Below are 16,769 nucleotides of genomic sequence, written 5' to 3' on the forward strand. Positions count from 1 at the left end.
TTTAGAAAATGGAAACAAAGGCTGGCCATAAAAAAATAAATAATTAAGTAGCAGCAAGAAAAGTCATGTCTTTTTTTTCTTATTCTTTATTTTCTTCCTGGAGAATATGGCACGTTTCGTTGCTGATCTTTTACAGATCCCCATCTTTACCTTCTTTGAAGTTTTCTGCCCTTTCTTTTTGTCATTTCTGTAAAGAAAAAAGGAACATAGAGATTAGAATAAAATGGAGAATGAACTTTTACATTTGCTGGTATTTTAAATAATCTGTCTGTGTAAGTACATGAACTGTAGTGACAGTATGTGAAGCACCGGCACAAAAAGTACAAGGAACATTCCATCTTACAATGTTATGATATTTCAACTTCCTAAAACTGTTTCTCCACTTTATTGCCATTAATTATCTTTCATTTATGTACTTATTCAACATTTAACTTTAAAAGGATATAGAAAACTTAAGAAATTCCCTCACAAAAAAGCACACACAGAGTTTCATGCTGAACATATAAAGCATAAATACATAATAGAAAGGCTTAGAAGACAATACATAAAGTTAGGGAGACTCCTGCATTAGGAAGACTCCTGCAAATACAGGACCTAAATACAACTAGCAAGTGGGCTGTTTTATCTCTGACAAAGGATGTATTTTACAATGTGAAATGTTGAATAATTTTAATAAATAAAACATACAGAACTTTTTATTAGAAAAAGAAAGCTACGCTATATGCTGCAATAAATCAACAAAAGAAGTAACTGATGACGTGAAAGGACTAAACCAGTCTGGTACAATTGACCAAATAGTATCTTACTTGACAGAAGAAACAGATGAGGCTTCATGAATTTTTTAGCATCCTTTTTACTTTTTTAAGCGAAGAAAAAAAACCCCAAACATTAAGAGATGGAATTTTTAAAAGAGATACCTTTTATCTCTACTACTCCTTAACCAAAACTTGTTTTAATGCCACAGTAAGACACAAAGCAATACTCCTGTACTCCTCTACCACCCAACAGGCGTCTGGTGAGTCTCTTGATAGTGATCCAAGAGGGTAATTATCTGAATCTCACTATGCAACAAGAAGTACAGCTTTTGCGAGAGAAGATTTGCATTTCCACTGCTATAACCATTCAAGTCAAGAATCACAAACAAATCCATGACTCTGGAGAAGCTACCAAAGTGCAGGTCAACTATACAGAACTGGAAAGGTTGAGACAACTGCTGCATCATCTCTTAGCAAATCCCCTTTCCTCTTTTCAGTTAGTTCTATTTGAAGACCACCATACATGATTCTTTTGGACTTCTGACACATACAAGTATGTCATTCTGTATATTACAGAAGGACAATCATGGAAGACTGAAAGTACTCAATGTGATCCTGATTAATGGTGGAGATTTAGATCATACTACAAAAAGGACCTGAAATACCACATGGAAAAAAGCAAAATATGCCACAACAAAGCAAAAGAAACAGGAAGCAATAAAACAGTGTCGGTGTTTTCTCTGACCTCTCATGAGCAATTTGAAAGGGATAAAAGCGTTCTATTACTTCAATTTTCAGTCTTCTTGAGAGAGCTCTCCTGTGCACCAGTCACCAAGTTTGCGATCCATATAAATCAGTTTTGAAAGAAAAGCCACAGACAGGGAACTGGGAGCCACAGGAGCTGCCATTTATCATATCCTCCCTTCAGTATATACTCCCCAGCAACAGAGCAGGAGAGCAACAGTGAAAGTTGACATCAGCACTTAAAGCCAAAAATCACCTCTTTCTAAATTCATTCCATGACATAAGATCTGATCTCACCTGACTGCTATCTTTTATTATATGAATGCAATATGACACTTACTGGAAAGCTGTTCTGGTGCGGGAGAGACTGGGACAGGCACTGCGCTTGTGACCTGCCTTGCCACACACAAAACAGCCAGAATCAGTCTGCTCACAACTGTGGTTTGGAAGAGCACAGCAGTTGCAATTGTTACAGTGAAACCAAGCTGCAAAATAAGTAACACGATTTATAATATTGAAAATGTTCATAACGATAATTCTGAAAATGAGGTTTAAATATAGGCCACAGTACCCAGTTTCTAATTCTGGATTAGTTTTACAGAGATGAATGTGGTCAGTTTTGGGTTCTTCATCCCATCTCATAAGGCAGCCAGATACCTCACTAGATACACTGCACAATTATGTGTGAATTTTTTTGCCATGAGAACTATTATCATGTATGTGATCTTAACAGGGAAAAAAGCCCAGATGTTACAATGTATTTACAGATTGTGATTTCTGTAACAGTAACAAAAATTATTGCTTCAGCCATTTGAACAGAGCTATATATACAACTAAATTTGTACATGAAACATAATTTTACTCCACCCTCTCAAGCATTTTAGTAATTCCCCATTTGTTTATGAAATTCTAATGAAAAAGTTTACAGAATTAGGAAACACTTATATGACAAATGACAATATTTCAATTTTCCCATAATAAATATAAATAAGATTTAGTGTGCCTTGACAAGAAGTTATCACATTTCCACATAGTGCAAATACACTTAAATTAATAAATAGCAGCTTGTGCAAAACAGAGATTTTTCGTTTACTCTGTGTCTTCTACTACATTTTACTTCTACATCTTCTCTCCTGGTTTGTTATCTCAGTTTCTTTGGACTAGGTGCATTTCTATTTAGAAAAGTATTTTTGTGTACTTACAGGGTTTTACACATTTTTTGCAAAGAACACAATGTTTCCATCGTCTGCCATCCTACAAAAGACAAATAAATGTTTTTTTTATTAACCCCCCCCACATTTATTCTATCTTAAAACTAAACTACTGATGTATGTACCCCACTGTTTACAGAAACAAGTAGGAAGGACTGTAACTCAGAAACAACAAACCTGAGAATCTGTGACAACCACAGCAAAAGGGTTGCACTTTAAAATTAGCAAGTTCTAAAACTTCAAAAGATAAGAAAACATGTATGTGCCAACAGACCACTGGTGAATAAGTTATGGTCTGAGTGGAAAGTCGTAAATTTTTCTTGTCCTCTTTACAAAACCAGAAATTAATTCCCAGTGGGTTATAAAAGATGTCCTGTGAAGGTAATAATAAGTCTACAAAACTGGAACTGTTGGGGATTTCCCACAGAACTTGGTATCAGAATAGGTTTTTACCAGAGCAAATATTACGGAGACTCCTATCTGACTACTGCTAAAACTGCCATTCAGAAAGAAGGGAAAATACTTACTTTTGACGTACATGAATTGCACATCTCACAGTGCTGGTTACCAGAACTAACATACCGCTGACATAAGGTGCAAAACCTGGGAAAAAAAATGTACTGGTCCACATTTGCTAACAAAACAATTAATTTTACACAAGCTTAACAATAAACATAAGGACTGTAAAATCACTTTGTTGAATTAAAGATTACAGCTTTGATGCATAAATGATACTTAGGCAATTTAGACACATCCACATAGTAAAATTCAGGAGCCTGAATTTGAATTATCGACACTATCAGTAGTAAATCAAACTAAATCCATTCCTCTGTCCTCGATGCTTCTCTTAGGGTTCATTTTTTTAACTACTATCTCAACAAAGCTGATTATCATACATAGCTGTAAATCCCTCTTGTAGGTATATATAACATTTCCCACAGAGAAGCTGAGTCATCTCATCATTCCACAATGGAAAATATAAGCTTCTTTTTAGGTGTTCAGCTCTCCTACACACTGTCTATATACCACGCAACTTTGGAATGAAACAGAAAAATATGCTCGAGCCTTGCATCCAACTTAGGCAAGACAACACGGAACAGCACCATCCCAAACTCCTTTAGAGACTCTCTGCCCTAACTAAGAACAAAGACACTCTTTCAGTTACTTGAGCATTAACATATCTTACCTATAACCTTCTTCTACAGGAAGTACAATGATACTCGGGGTAAGGTTTGTGAAGATACGGACAGGAGATTGTCTGCGACCTGTCTTGCCATGTTTATACAGTGCATGATTATCATAGTCTACCTAGAAAAATAGAACCATAAAAAAGAGCCTTAAACTGAATGCTAAGCACAGGCAGAGCTATTTAGATATTTATTATCTTTATATGTGCCTTATAAAACGTTCACGTTTATATACAAACTGCAGGAACGTGATAAAGTTATCAAAGGTATGACTAACAGAAATACAGAATGCAGGCTTCACATGAGCACCATGGGCTTCGCAGTGTCTCCAACACAGTCAAAGTTCAAGGACACAGCCCATCTACAGACAAGTGCTACCACTGTATCAGCTCCATTCATATTCCTGTTCACATTGCACACAACTGATATTTAGCAGATTCATTTGGTTCAGCCATACCTGGTAATCCATCATACTGAAGCTTGGGAAAAAGTCAAGAATACGAGACTCAAAGAAGTATGGAAATATCCAGAACATCGGCATCTCTTTATTGTCTTGACCTAGTAATGAAAAGGCTTTAATGTACATAAGAGAAAAACAAGGTATGTGAAGCATGAGAACTTTACAGTAAGCATTTGGTATACATAAACATGGATATGTATGTCATGCTAGGCATAAGAACTAGTTCCTGCACGAAACAAAGTTTTGGCATATTTTATATATGCGTAGCTGTAAGTGCCACGTAACTAACAGTTCTTGTTACCTGCCTATGTTGGTAAGAAATGGTACTGGTTTGATAGCTTATTTTTCTCTACCTTTTAAGTCCATTTTAACGGAAAAGCAGATTTGGAAAAGAATGGCAAAGAGTTTTAAGAGAGACTTATAGAACTGGGCATTACTAAACTAAAAATATCAGGAGAGTAAACAGGATATGGTAGTTTGCCTTCAGAAATTATAACGTGAGTGTGCTCACATTCACCTGAGCAGCAAGAATCACAGACTTATTTTAATAGATACTTTTCTTATAGTCATGTTACTGCTTAACCCACCTATCTGGCTATAATACATACCTTCTTTTCCTGTCTCCTTCCACATTGCCATCAGTTTTTTAAAACTAGAAGCCAGTGCTTCCACTAAACCTCCAAATGGGGGATCAGTTACCATAATGACTCTTTCACCATTATCTTCATACAAGAATTTCCTACAAGTTTCACGTGCAGCCTGTAAGAAACAGAGGTTAACAGATTAAAGAAAGTAAAAATATTGTCTTCAGCAATAAAATGATCATTGTAGAAGTTTCAGGTTTTATTCTTGTGGAGGTGAATTTCCTCTTGTGTAGCATTTAAAAAACGAAACAAAAACCCCCAAACAAATTAAAAGAATCCCAAACAAAAAAAACCCTACTGGATTTGAAGCATTGAAAACAAGTGCCCTGAATTTCAGTTAATATATCAAAGGCAGATGCAGTTCAAGCTTCCTAAGGCAGTCTTCTTCCTAAGGATACTAAATTTACCTCAGAAAAAATGATGTTATTCATAGTGAGAAAACAAAGTTCAGGCTCAGAATACATTTTATTCATGCCCTTTAACTTATAGTTCTATTCTGCAAAGCATTACCAAAGCAGTAGGAGAAAAACACGTCTACTGAAAACCAATTCAATCCATACTGATTATAAAAATATACAGTATTCAAATTGTAGCAATCCAACCTGGATTCTATTATTAAAGGAAATGTAAAAACCTATGTATTCACTGCCATCTTGCAGTGTTCTGTCATCTGTTACTTAGATTCTATTGCATACCAAAACCAGATTTTTAATACTAATATGCAACTGAAAGTTTTGCAATTCAGTCCATGAATACACTGCAGAACAGTGTCATTACAGGTGTCACCTTTGCACACTTTGAAAAGAACTGCAATATTTATAATGCAGATGAACAGAGTCTTTAGTTTTAATTGAAAAATACAAAACTTGAATACAGTGATGGATTACAAATATTTAAAGTTCAGGCTTTCAGACCAGCTTCCCTTTTCATTCTAAATTATTCTTTTTATTTTCAAGACCTCATTCAAATGTAGCCTTTAGAATGGAAAAATCCGAAAATTACCTACATGCTGTGAACGGTATTGAAAGAAACATGTTTATACAAATAACCAGAGGCTTACTAATGGCAGAGGAAGAGCAAAGAGTGAGTATATTATTGGGACAAGAGTTTAAAATTAATGTTTGGACTTGAATTAGACTGTGATTCTCTTACAAAGCTATAACAGACATCGTATTGCAGCTGCAGGTTTCCTAACAAACTCAAAATTAAGCACTTCATGTGACATTTAAAAAGAAACAAGAAATTCGGCATTTTCATTGAGCATTACACCAAATCAATCTCATTTTATGACAACAAGGTTAACCTTTTGAGCTTGCTTTTCTGGAACAAAGCATAAAAACCTCGTTTTCCCTCCCATCTCAAGCACCAGTGATGAAGTCTTGTAGCATCCACTGGGCTGGTAAAGGCTGGGAATAAAATAATGAATTCTGTTGTAGCAACACAAGAAAAGGGGTAATGAATACTTATATGAGGCAACAGCTCACACCACACTGTCATTTTAATAAAAGCAGGAATTAAGGTGTCTAACCAACATTAGTTAACATAAATATAATAAGTTTGAATCAAGTGGGAGAGAATTACTGAATAGGCACTGTCATTCTTTGCTTTTCAGTACTACTGACCATTTTTTCTCATGATGTTTTCTACTAGACTAGCTTCTTACAAAATTTTGCATTGACAACACTTACTTCTTTACAAAATCACTCAATAAATACTTGGCCTTACCTCTCCACCAAAAAAATAATGATTGAACATGTTGTAGTGGCAGAATTCATCCTCTGTGTAAAATTGTGAATACCTGTAAAATAAGTTCAAATAGTAGTAGAAAAATATAAGCAACTTCTTGTGTGCCCTAAAAGGCATTTAGACTGAAAACAGGCCTTAAGAAAAACAACATCTTTGGGTTCTGATTACTGACAACACATACTTATAGTGAGGAATTATTAAGTATAATTACTTTTCTCATAAACCGGATGTCATTTGTCTATGTGTGCATGAACTAAGACGCAGAGACAAGAAAGTGAAAACAACCACCAATTTATCTTTTAAAGTAGTAAGAACACAAATCTTTATACTTATTCTTCAGACAGACAAACGTTAAAACCTACCTGAAATCAATATCTAGTAGAAGGCTTCTAACTCTGAAATCTTCTTCTTGTGATGCTTTTGACTGGATCATTTCATGAAGCCTGAAGTATAATTGGAGCAAAAAAATTTAACACATAACCACTGGCTTCAGAAATGATCTTGCAAGACAAGAATGCCTGGTACTTTACTAAACTTAAAACAAAACAGATAAGAGAAAATGGGGTAATCTGAATTTGGGTGATTCCCTTTGGCCGATACTCAGAGTTAAAAAAATAGGTTAGTCTTAAAAGATGAAAAGTCAGTGAAACCTATTGGATCACCTTGCATAAAAACCCCCTGAAACAAAGCCAAAGAAATGTCACTGCAGTAAGAAATAAAGCAGAACTGAAGTGTGTATGTGTGTTTCTGTTATTTGCAGTGCTGCTGCAGTCTTCTCCTGTATCTTTTTAGCTCAAAGCAAGACCCCACGAGATGCTTGCATAACCCCAACCAATTAAAGCATAGTGAACCTCTTATTATGGGAGAATCACTGATTATGTAATCATTAGTAAGCTGCACAGTTTTGAGATATAAATATTATTTGAAACTGTAGCAACTCTCACTGATGTACCTGGGTGTTCCGACAGAGAGCACTCGTCTGAATCCTAAATCAATAAGGAGATTAAGTAGAAACTGGCAACTTCTGTCTGCAAATAAATACTGTGCATTTGTTTTTTTATTCTCCAGTGGATACAGAAATTGACTGGGACTTTTCAGCTGGGCAGTGGAGATATCACACAGCAACTGGTGATTCGAGTGTTTTTCCCACTCTGCTGGCAATAGCAATTGCTGGCATTCCTGGCAAAACCTCCTCTTTGATAATGGCAGCAGAACAAAATTCTTGTACCTTTAAATAGAAAAGACAATAGGGAACAAACTTTGCAAAAAGCTTCTGTGAAAGACATGTAGCAGAGTTACAGAGGGAGTTTCACATTTTTTAAGTATTCAGACATTTAAACAGACAATGCAGTTTACGCTGCTCTTGCAAAACTCCACATGTGAATTAAGTATTATTTATGAAAGAATATTCAAAGGACACTCTGAAATGCACATAATATATGGTAACCAAATATATTGGGAGTCTCCACAAGATAACTGGATTACAGAGTGAAGATTTCATAGACTAACTGCAAAGTCCTGTATGTTTATACACAAAAATTCAGACATTATTTGTTACTGTATTACCTTTGCTTCTTTTTATAATGTTAAGCCTGTTACTTTTGCAAACTAACGTCAGGCATAAATTAACTGAAACTACTACTGATCTGTTGTTAGCAAATTATGAGCACTAACATCAGAAGAACTATACAAACATAAAAGAACCCAGTTCTTGGGTTGAAAATACTATGCTCTAATTAGTTGTTTCATGCTATTTTCCCATTTGTCCAAATCCCTCTGCCACATCTTCCTATTTGAAAGAATCCTGAAATGTCTTCTCTACATTCAGAGTACCTAAACTTCATTTCTACTAAAGGAAATATGCATAACAATACCTTTCCACATTCTGTCTGTGTGTGAAAGTAGGTTGATGGTTTCTATTATATTCTTCACGTGCTGCAAGCCTTGTTTCCGACACCTGTAAAATTTGTGTACGTAAAAAGTTACAAAACAAACAGCTATTGCTCTGTGTTGTACATCAAATCTCAACATTAAACAAAAGGGGTGCATCAAAGGTCTCATGCTTTAGTTACTCTGCAAGGAAAAACCATCACATTCCTTGGTCTGTTGTTTCAGAGGAACAAGCATGACTTCAGCACAGGGGCACACTGCAAAGCAACACCAGTCTCTCACTGTGAAGTTAAACCATGCAAAAAAATAAATAAGATTTCATTCTTTTACTACATATCTTCTACTCAGGGAAAAACTCAAAACGTGGCTGTGGTGGAGACAGAAAGAGCTACCCTTTCCATTAATGTGTGCCAGGAGTTCTATTCCCTCTGAAGAACTATGATCTGATCCTGAAAAACTGATGACAGCAGAAACATTGCCCAAGACTTTTGTGTGTGATCATTTTAAAAGGACAACAGCTCTTTGTTATGACCTGTCACTGAGTTTGAGTCATTAACCTTTAACATTTCAGTCTCTCACACTCTTCTCTGACTCTTCTGCTTTGTTCCCACAAAACATACTCATGGTTTCACGTGGAACAGAGTTTCAAGACATTTGCACAAAACTTATGGAACTGTTTTGTTTAAAGGAGGAGACAGTAAAATTCAACAGAACAAAAGACACCATGATACAAGTGACATTTAAAATTACTTATCACTAGGAATCCCATTTAAATCTACACAACCCAGTAACCAACCATCTCGTTTTCTCTTTCTACAACTTTTCAGTAGTAAGCAGCACAGCAAAAAAACAATTATGAACCCAATTAAATTGCAGCCTGCCAATCTCCTGAGGACAATGACTACAAACACAAGATACTCATTCAGGGAACAGAAAAAGTAACACAAAATACATTGGAAAAAAACACGGTAAGCTCTCTGTGAATACATATCAATCCCAATTTCATTACCCTACAAAATTATGTGACCAAAGGTCTTTAGGCAATGAGAAATTGCTGAGCATCATGCTGAACCCCACCACCTCGGAATTTTGTATATCCCACTTTTTGTTTGCATCCAGTAGATTTTCTCAGTCTTAATTATGGGAGATGAGAGCATCCTGGGATCAGAAGTATCCCATTTTGTTCAACATTGCATAGCATTAGCAAACTTCTTACCTTAATTATCTATGCATTTTGGCAATACAGTAACAAGTGCCAGTTCTGCTCAAAATGTACATAGCCTTCCTTAAAAGTTATACTTGAAACATGTTCTCCTGACAGAAATAAGTGCTCTGCTAAGTATAAACTATTAGATAAAGTTTAGAAAGTGACAATTGCCACAGATTTCCAGAACAAAATATACTTTTTAACTGTTAAATCGGTAAAAAAATCCCCAGTATTTCATAGTATCATCGACTGATTTGGGTTGGAAGGGACCTTAAAGATCACCTAGCTCCAATCCCCCTGTCATGGGCAGGGACACTTTCCACTAGAGGATGTTGTTCAAAACCCCATCCAATCTGGCCTTGAACACTTCTAGGGATGGGGCATCCCCAATTCTCTGGGCAACCTGTTGCAGTGCCTCACCACTGTCACAGTAAAGAATTTCTTCCTAACAGCTAATCCAAACCTTCTTCGCATTTAAAGTCATCGCCCCTTGTCCTATCACTACACGCCGTTATAAAAAGTCCCTCTCCAGCTTTCTTGTAGCCCCTTTAGGTAGTGGAAGGTGCTATAAAAGGTCTCCCTGGAGCCTTCTCTTCTCCAGGCTGAACAGCCCCAACTCTCTGTCTTTCCCCATAGGAGAGGTGCTCCAACCCTCGGATCACCTCCGTAGTCCTGAATCTCCAGCAGAATCTTAAGCAACGCTCTCTTACCTTCTCATCTTCCCACTGAAAAAAGTTACAATCCTTTCTATCCCTACAAGCTGAACAAGCATAGAATCTTCTCCCTTCCTCTTTTCCTTGGCTGGTCTTCACGAACAGCAGCGCGGGACCTGGGGACAAACGCGACGACACGATGACACAGGGGGCACCAGCAGGTTTGTTCCACCGCTCCGCTGCAAGAGCCGAGCTCCCAGAACAAGGCATTCCCAACGGCTGCTGCAAGGCAAGCCCTGCCGGGAGCCCAGGGACGCTGGGGTGGTGCCCCCCGCCCCTCCGGGCTCACCGTGCGGGCAGCTGGGCGCGCCGGACGCCGGCCCGACCAGGGCGATGCCGCCGGGGCCGCGCTCCCCCGCCGCCATCGCACCGCCTCCGTCCCGACGGCCCCCGCGAGCGGCGCGGCTGCACCGGGCGGCGCCCCCCAGCGGCGCGGAGGCCTCGGCGGGACCCCCCCCACCCGCGGACAAGGGAGACGGCGGAGCCCCGACCCCGAGCCGGTCCCACTGGAATAATTCATTATTCTCAGCAGGCGTACCCCGTGCATCAGCACTGTCTTTAATTTTTTAATAATCCGTTTGGATAAAAACAATCATGGCAAGTTTATAAAGGTGGGCGTTTCCATCTCCTTTCGAGCTCCACCTTGCGGTGGGATTTACATTTAAGGCTTAAACATCTCAGTTTTGTGACTTTGCTAACGTGCTACATTAATATTTACATCCACTCAAAATTACATAAAATACAAGCATTTTATTATTTCTGAGTTCCAACAGTATTGCTTAGAATTACAAAATACAGCAATGTCTGAAATACTGAAAGTTTCATAAAAGCAGCAATCCTTCTCCCACTCCCAGTCTTAAATGTCCAGGAAATTACTAAAATAAAAATATTTATCACATTACAGAAGCCGCAGACCTAGAAACATGACCATCAAGTCTTAAACCAGGTAATTTAAGCATAAATGCAAATGGCAATTGGCAGGTGAGCATGACATTGCTAAGATCACAATAATAATTCTCTGTTGTATGTATTACAGTCTTTTCCAGTTAAAAAAAGTGTTCTCTTTTTTCCAGTCAAAAAAACAAAAATTGTGTTTAGCTAGAAATTTAGAAGGCAAACTGGCTTCGTGATGAACACATAAGTGATTCTGTCACTAACAATGCAGAACCACTTTGGTGACAACTGATGAACACATTTATAGTGCGTGGCAAAACAAACCTAACAACACGGTGCAATTCCTTCATTGTGATGCATCTATAAAGAAATATCACAAATTTCCATATATGTGCTTAAATACACAACTTCTAAACACTACGATGAAACTTCAACCTCTGAAATGTACACTCAGTTTCTATTGTCACAGTAGAAACTGTGTATTCACTCAGGCTGAATTTTGCTGTAATTCACCTACTTAACTATTTTTGGTCCCTGTGTGCAAAAAAAAAAAAAAAAAGGTAGTTGGAGCATTTTTTCCCCTTCTCCCTTTCTCCTACTTGTTTGTCAAGGACAGATTATTATTTTAAGTGCATGACTTTTCAAGTAACTAGCCTACAAAAATCTATAACCAGTTTAAAATATCAGGAAAAAATTCCAAGGAAAAGCATTTTTCACAATCAAAGATAACATTCTGAACTTTTTTTTCCAAAGGCCATATAAAAAGAAATTAATAGTGTACAGATTCTCACATGTATATTAAACAAAAAAAATCCTATTGTATTCAAAATTAGTTTCTCAGCATATGCAAACTAGCTTCCCTTATTCAGAATACATTAATTTAGCCTATAAAAATACAGTATGGACAAATTTTTCTCATTCCCTGACGTAAGAATTCACAATTTTGACACAAAAATTGTAAACTTTTATTACATTCAAAATACATTTCTTAAGTCTTTAGAATTTAAGTTCTGAGGTGTTGGCAGTCAGAGCTCTTGGTATACAGCAGAAGTACGTTATTGCAGAGCCTTTACACAAAAGCAGCTGTCTAAAGTTAAGAGAACTTACTCTTCCCACGTATTTTTGTTGCTACCAGGAGGAAAAGAAAGGCTTCCTGCTATGAAAGGTCTGTGTGAATGCATTACTCAGGTGAACAATTCGGCCCTGACTTCCAGTGCTACTTCGCTCTACAATCACACGTGGCATCTGAACAAGCTGAATTGGACTTTTTTCATCCTTTAATGCCTGAGTAAGGTTTAGTATCTAAAAAGAGTAAAAGCAGGTAAGGTTAGAGTACACAAATAAAACTGCAGCTAACAGGCTTATAAATTTAGATGCCACTCAAATCAATTCTGTAGAGGACTGTGCTGATGAATGAATTAATTTTAAAAGACACTCTATTGCAAGTAGAAATATTTTATTTCTTTAGTAACATGAAGACATCCTGCCACTAACTATCCTTCCATTCTTTTCTTGAATAGTTCATGCAATCCTCTCCAAATTTTCAGAAAATGTTATGAGTCAAAAATCAAAGAGCATTTTAAATTTAGCACATCTCTTGAAAGCACTGCACCTTTAATGAAAAAAAACCAACCTACAAGAAAGCCATGATTTAACATAGGATCTATCACCAGTTCAGCCAAAATTATTTTCATATCAGAAGATATGAAGCCATATTATTAACGCATACCAAACCCAGTGCTAAGATCTACATTCAGCCCTCAATTCACAGGAGTCTATTATCTTCCTTCCAAAACTTCAGTGCTCATGGACTGCCCTGATAACTTACTCCATATTCAGTGTTATCCTGCTGAAAACTGAGGCAAGTATTCATTTTAGCTCTGGTGACACACTTGCATTATCCTTAATATCAAGCTTTTTTGTCCCCTGCACAATGACCTTGTCAAACTTACTGATCCTCTGCTCATTCTGCACTTTTCAAAGTTCTGAGGCAATCCTTTGTAGATATGTGTTACCTGTTGCTTAGACTATACATTCTTGAGAGAATTGTTTATTTTGGATTTGAAACCCTTCCCAAATTTTTTTACCTGCACTTCACAAAAATAGGCTTCTAACTATGTTTGGTACCTTAAAGACCTCACCCCTTACATGCAAGATATGTTTATCTGCAGTCTCCTTATCTTTATCAACTAGATTCCTAGTTTTCTTATTCTTAAATTCCCATTTTTAAGGATGTATTTAGATGTTTTGGCTATCCTGCAAATTCATCCCAACTGAATGCATCCACTATCATGTGATCTAGGTAGCCAGCTCTTCTATAATGCCCTTGTAACATACTTTCATTTTACACCAAAATCAAGTCTAAAATCAGTGCTAAAAGGCATTGTTTGCTGATGTATTTCCAATCACATCCAAGAATTACTCATTATCTGCACTTCTTCCATGCCTGAAAACCTGACATTTCCCACAGTGAAACACACTCTTATATAGCTAGAGAGAGATTAAAAAAAAAAACCAAACAAACACAACAAATCTCTGCTGAAATCCACCTCAGGGACAGGGTACAAAAAAAGGGTCCGGATGTAGCTTTTAGAGCGAAAAACTAATTTAGACAAGCAAGCAGAGCTGCAGTCTTGTGCAAGGTACTTTCTGATATAGGAAATTCTACAGAGAAAACAGCTAATTAAGCCACTCTAGGAATTGTGAATGTCTGGCTTCAAACTATCCATGTTGAATTTATGAACACAGAGAAGTCAGTATCAATATATTTAGCGCAAACGGGACTATTACATTTGCAGAAATGACATTTTATGCCTACAATGAACTAAATAACTTGTTCTTAGCTAAAGCTTTTTCTCTAATATTTCACACCTGTCTTAAATTGTAAAATTGCAGGAAGATGGAGAAACCCTCTTCTCTCTTGTTTTGGTGTTTTAAAATAACAAACAATCAAAAAACAAAAAAAAACCAAAAAAGCCCAACACTTAACAATCATCAAATTTCTAATCCGAAAATGGCTGGACTGTTTTGAAGTATAATTTTAACATTTGATATTTTATTACCTAATATTGCTTTCTTGTGAGAGGTATTTGAATAATCAAGTCAATCCTCCAAAATAAAGTCACATTTATTTTAACAGCATAATGAAATTACACATCAAGTTTTCCATCCAAATTTATGACTCTTCTCCAATATTTCGTTTTTAAAATGCCTTCTGAGAATATACAGTTAATTTCTCCCCTATCCCCCACAAAACCAATAAAATCCAATTATTTAAGAAAATCTTCTATTAAAAAAAAAATCAGCATACACTTTCTGCTGTCTCATCTATATGCAAATGGGAACAAACTCTAAGAAGAAATTGAGTCTTCTCAGGTGAAAATACCTTCAAGTGTCTTTCCATTCAACAGAAGTCAGTTTTTGTTCCTCTAAAAAAAGCAGCTGAGAAGTGATGACAAATTAAATACACAAATAAAAATCTAAGAAAAGCAGACTTACCTGTCCCCTCATAACAGACATCTGGTTTTCAAAAGTAGCCTTGTCAAATCCTTTGTCAGTCTTTATTAAGAAAACAAACAGTTATTATAGGAAATGACCCACTTATTTTCAGCTATATATTTAGTATGTAAAATCATCGGTATCATAATAAGCATACTCATATTTACAAACACTATAATAACTTTTGAAAGCTTCAAATAGAATCCTAGTATGACCCACAAAAAGGCCTACTTATTGCAGCAAGTTTACATACGTGAAAATGAAAAATGTTCCACATCACGGAAGTAAAATACATCAGTGGATATCTCTTTTGGCAAGTGGTAAACACCAATATCTGGTAGACACCAGGCTTAATACCATTACATAATGTTAACACTGCTCTTTCACATGTACTCTGGAAGAAGAACATTTCCTCCCTTGGATTTATTAAATACTTCAACTAACAAACCCAGAGTCAAAGACACAAATATTTGTGTTTCAGGATCCAGTTTTGATATTAAAGCTGCACTTTCATTAAAAGTTTAAAATTTCAAATTCTTTCGATGCTCATTTGTATTATTTCAATTGAACACATGACACAATTGTTTATGGAATATTTCAGATAAGGACACTTCTTTACGTGTCAATATTGTAGCACACTTTTAGTGTCTTTAAAATGAGTTTGACTTTAAACATGGTCAAGATTTCAGCATCAGTTTAGCACAATATATGTACGTAAAATTTATATATATATATATATACATACACACAAAAGGCCTGCATGTATTTTAAGTTACGTTAAATACATGATTTCCTCAGGTTGCTACAACTTAAGTGCATACACACCACATAGGTATGTTAAATGGAGTTTTTACACAAATTTGTGCTACAAGAATTAACTGGCTTTAATTGATTATGTGAAACTTAGATATATAATAGATAATTATGTATTCAGATGAGTTGATTACTATGAATTAACTACACTGGTGACACAGTTTCCTTATAATTACATAAACCCTTTCGACCATGCCAGTGTTAGAGCTAAAATAGCACAATATCGTCATATAAAAAAGTTATATTTTTTTTTTCCTTTTATGACTTTAGCTGTTCCATTACAGGTATCAGCTATTTCAGTAATATTCAATTCAAAGAAGCAGTTGATTCACCTTAAACAGTTCATAAAGATCTTCGCAAAGGTCCTGTACGAAGTTCATATCAGAAATGCGAGGAAGAACAAGATCTCTGGTCTCCTGAGAGAAAGGAACTTTTGCTTGAGGAAGCCAAGCCCAGTGAAAGGGATCTAATACAGGAAAACAGTACACTTAGTGATTAACAACAGGCAAAAATTAAATTCTCGAGCTGCCTGCTGCATGTTCTCAGTAACACACCACTTTTTCCCAACATGGTTTCCCCATACACCCCTTTTGGCTACAGTTGCAAGAGCAGCTTTACAGCTCCTAATCCTTTTTTCCAAACAGTAAAAACATAGTAAGCAAAGTAAAAAAAGCATACAAATGAAACACTGCAAGCATGAGAAGAGGCCTTTTCTAGTTTAGCAATGCAGTTCCCTTTGGAGTAAAATAATAGCTGTAATAAAATAGAAATCTTTCACATGTTTGACTCATTTATGAATTAACAAAAAAGTAGCTGCTATTTTTAATATAATTTTTAGTTTTTTAAAATGCTTTCTAAGCATGCTGAGAGAAGGTTCTTAACTTTTCACTCAATTGCTACTAGATGGTTTTTTCAAAATATATTGCAAGAGTAATGAACTTCCGAATGACCATTTTTTTTAAGTGCTCCCTTTCTTCTGCTTTGGGTAATGATTCGTTCCCCAAGGC

The 16,769-nt window shown here is 36.3% G+C and overlaps 2 protein-coding genes across 9 annotated transcripts in view; both read right to left on the bottom strand.

Moving 5' to 3' along the window:
- On the bottom strand, window positions 1–10,931 carry ZCCHC4 (zinc finger CCHC-type containing 4). 2 transcript variants are annotated; one of them, XM_017815414.1, is made up of 13 exons: window positions 10,847–10,931; window positions 10,555–10,673; window positions 8,622–8,704; window positions 7,700–7,975; window positions 7,110–7,190; window positions 6,727–6,799; window positions 4,966–5,116; window positions 4,355–4,455; window positions 3,897–4,018; window positions 3,238–3,313; window positions 2,702–2,753; window positions 1,840–1,984; window positions 1–187 (listed from the first exon to the last, which is right to left on the bottom strand). In XM_017815414.1, exons 1-13 carry the CDS (start codon window positions 10,920–10,922, stop codon window positions 64–66), a joined length of 1,479 nt encoding a protein of 492 aa, XP_017670903.1. In that variant the 5' UTR covers window positions 10,923–10,931; the 3' UTR covers window positions 1–63. The 2 variants fall into 2 exon arrangements, 1 of the variants encoding a protein (XP_017670903.1); XR_001874933.1 differs by lacking the exons at window positions 1–187; window positions 1,840–1,984 and having other exon boundaries at window positions 3,897–4,014.
- The window catches only part of PI4K2B (phosphatidylinositol 4-kinase type 2 beta), a 24,490-nt gene continuing 18,287 nt past the window's right edge, over window positions 10,567–16,769 (bottom strand). For 6 of the 7 annotated variants that reach the window (XM_017816129.1, XM_017816301.1, XM_017815879.1 and 3 more), the window contains 3 exons: window positions 16,095–16,228; window positions 14,950–15,009; window positions 11,100–12,753 (listed from right to left, as the gene is read on the bottom strand). In XM_017816129.1, the coding sequence (XP_017671618.1) occupies window positions 12,580–12,753; window positions 14,950–15,009; window positions 16,095–16,228 (368 nt within the window). In that variant the 3' untranslated portion in view covers window positions 11,100–12,579. Of the gene's footprint in view, window positions 10,674–11,099; window positions 12,754–14,949; window positions 15,010–16,094; window positions 16,229–16,769 lie in introns of those variants that run through there. The other variant, XM_017816218.1, reaches the window with a different exon arrangement.

The sequence above is a fragment of the Lepidothrix coronata genome, unplaced genomic scaffold (genome assembly GCF_001604755.1).
Source record: "Lepidothrix coronata isolate B3197 unplaced genomic scaffold, Lepidothrix_coronata-1.0 Scaffold0, whole genome shotgun sequence".
In the NCBI taxonomy this organism is placed as follows: Eukaryota; Metazoa; Chordata; class Aves; order Passeriformes; family Pipridae; genus Lepidothrix; species Lepidothrix coronata.